This window comes from Charadrius vociferus, unplaced genomic scaffold (assembly GCF_000708025.1).
Source record: "Charadrius vociferus isolate BGI_N301 unplaced genomic scaffold, ASM70802v2 scaffold489, whole genome shotgun sequence".
In the NCBI taxonomy this organism is placed as follows: Eukaryota; Metazoa; Chordata; class Aves; order Charadriiformes; family Charadriidae; genus Charadrius; species Charadrius vociferus.
This window is the reverse complement of record NW_009650077.1, coordinates 265,918-267,635: the sequence shown is the minus strand read 5'-3', so window position 1 is coordinate 267,635 and position 1,718 is coordinate 265,918. Positions and strand designations below refer to the sequence as shown.

At 61.1% G+C, this 1,718-nt stretch overlaps 1 protein-coding gene across 1 annotated transcript in view; it reads right to left on the bottom strand.

The window, feature by feature from the left end:
• Positions 1-526: 526 nt before the first annotated feature.
• NES (nestin) overlaps positions 527-1,718 on the bottom strand; it is a 12,264-nt gene continuing 11,072 nt past the window's right edge. The window contains exon 5 of the mRNA XM_009892072.1: positions 527-1,463. Within this exon, the coding sequence (XP_009890374.1) occupies positions 527-1,463 (937 nt within the window). The remainder of the gene's footprint in view (positions 1,464-1,718) is intronic.

The window sequence follows — 1,718 nt, the reverse complement described above, 5'->3', positions numbered from 1 at the left end:
GACCCCCGGCACCCCCTGCACCCCACCTGCCTTCTCGCACACACGTGTGCACCGGCACGGGTCTTCCATCCCAGCGTGCCAACGGGTATCGGGTTGGCACCTCCATTTCTCTTTCTGTCCCCCCAAAAGCAGCATCCCCCCCCCAATCAGCTTGCGTGTGCTGGGCTGGTGGGGTGGAACTGGGTGGGTGCCACTGGTGGGGCTCAGCAGCCTCCAGTATGGTCGGGTGGCTTTTGGTCTGCCGGGGGGTGTCCGAGATGCAGCCCCCCAGTGGGGTCAGGAGTGGGGGGAACCGGGGATGCTCGGTCCCATCGGGGCATTCTCGGTCCCATCACGGCATATTTGGTCCCATCGGGGCACACTTGGTCCTGTTGGGGCACAATCAGTCCCATCGGGGCAACCTTGGTGCCATCAGGGCTCACTTGGTCACACTGGGGGCACGCTCAGTCACATCGGGGACACATTTGATCCCATTGGGGACACACTTGGTGCCATCAGGGCTCACTCGGTCCCATCAGGGACACGCTCAGTCCCACTGGGGGACACATTCGGTCCCATTGGGGACATGCTCAGTTCCATTGGGGACACACTTGGTCCCATCAGGGACATGCTCTGTCCCATTGGGGACACATTCGATCCCATTGGGGACCCCTTCAGTCCCACTGGGGACACACTCGGACCCATCAGGGAAATGCTCGGTCCCATTGGGGACACGCTCGGTCCCATCAGGGACACGTTCGGTTCCATTGTGGACACACTCAGTCCCATCGGGGACACATTTGGTCCCATCATCAGGGACATGCTCAGTCCCATCGGGGGCACATTCGGTCCCACTGGGGACACTCTCAGTCCCACTGGGGACACATTCAGTCCCGTTGGGGACATGCTTGGTCCCGCTGGGGACACGCTCAGTCCCATTGGGGACACACTTGGACCCATTGGGGACACGCTTGATTCCATTGTGGACACACTCAGTCCCACTGGGGACACACACAGTCCCATCAGGGACATGCTCTGTCCTGTTGGGGACACATTTGATCCCATTGGGGACACTCTTGGTCCCACTGGGGACACATTTGGTCCCATCAGGGACATGCTCAGTCCCATTGGGGACACATTCGATCCCATTGGGGACACTCTTGGTCCCGCTGGAGACATATTCAGTCCCGTTGGGGACACACTTGGACCCATTGGGGACACATTTGGTCGCATTGTGGACACACTCAGTCCCATTGGGGACACATTTGGTCCCATCAGGGACATGCTCAGTCCCATCAGGGGCACAACTGCTCCCGCTGGGGACACATTCGGTCCCACTGGGGACATTCTCAGTCCCATTCGGGACACACTTGGACCCATTGGGGACACACTCAGTCCCATTGGGGACACTCTCAGTCCCACTGGGGACACACTCAGTCCCATCAGGGACACGCTCAGTCCCACTGGGGGCACAACTGGTCCCACTGGGGACACATTCGGTCCCATCAGGGACACACTCAGTCCCATTGGGGACATGCTCAGTCCCATTGGGGGCACACTCGGTCCCACAGCTGTCCCCCCCGCCCCGTGACCCCCCAACCCTCGGCCACCTCCTCCCATCCTCCTCCTCCTCCTCCTCCTCCTCCTCCTCGGGGTGAGGAAGGGGCTCTCCCTCCCTTCCCCCCCCCGCATCGCAATCTGTCCCCCCTCGTGGCTTTGTCAGCCACGGTTGGAAAACG